At 34.9% G+C, this 650-nt stretch overlaps 1 protein-coding gene across 1 annotated transcript in view; it reads right to left on the bottom strand.

Annotated features, from left to right (window-relative positions):
* Nucleotides 1-650, bottom strand: part of PLEKHG7 (pleckstrin homology and RhoGEF domain containing G7) — a 58,057-nt gene that overhangs the window by 32,417 nt on the left and 24,990 nt on the right. The window contains 1 exon segment of the mRNA XM_042781686.1: nt 317-413. Within this exon segment, the coding sequence (XP_042637620.1) occupies nt 317-413 (97 nt within the window).

Raw genomic sequence — 650 nt, 5'->3', positions numbered from 1 at the left:
ATTAGCATACGCTAAACTACCACCATGAATATTGCTTTAAATTGAAATCATTTAAAAGACAGACTTGGAAATGGATTTCTCATGCATGTAGATTTGTTTATGTTAATAAAATCCCACACAGGAGATATGACAGTGGGAAAACAGAATCTGAAAGTAATTTTTGAAAATGCTGATTGGTGGAGGAATGGGTGGTTCCTTTGTGGGAGAGTAGAGATAGGACTTTCTTTGGAATGAAATCTCAAGTTGATATAAACAATTTTCTGGGGAGATAGGTGAATTTGTTGCATGAAGTCGAGGTCTCCCTGAAGGATTTTACCTTTGTGAGCACGGAAATGAAATCCATTGATGGTGTGGTCTCCAAAGTGTCTACGTAGTCCTTGATGATGCCAAAAAGACTGTTCACAAAACCAAAGCTTGTCCAGGACCAGGGAGAAAGAAACCAAGAGTAGAGCACACATCCAGGGTTAAGAAATAAACATTTGGTGAATTTTAAATATCATCCTTACAGGTGTTTTCCATTTCAAATGTATCTCTTAGCAAAATTCAAATAGTTGTTTTTCTCTACTCCACAATATATGTATTTTATCTTTTATTTATATATTCTTGTTGCTATCTCTTGTCCCTTTATTTTTAGAGGGAAGATATTATTT

Source organism: Orycteropus afer, unplaced genomic scaffold, assembly GCF_000298275.1.
Source record: "Orycteropus afer afer isolate SDZICR_OR568_19922 unplaced genomic scaffold, OryAfe1.0 scaffold00151, whole genome shotgun sequence".
Lineage (NCBI taxonomy): Eukaryota > Metazoa > Chordata > Mammalia > Tubulidentata > Orycteropodidae > Orycteropus > Orycteropus afer.
This window is presented reverse-complemented; position numbering and strand designations above follow the sequence as displayed.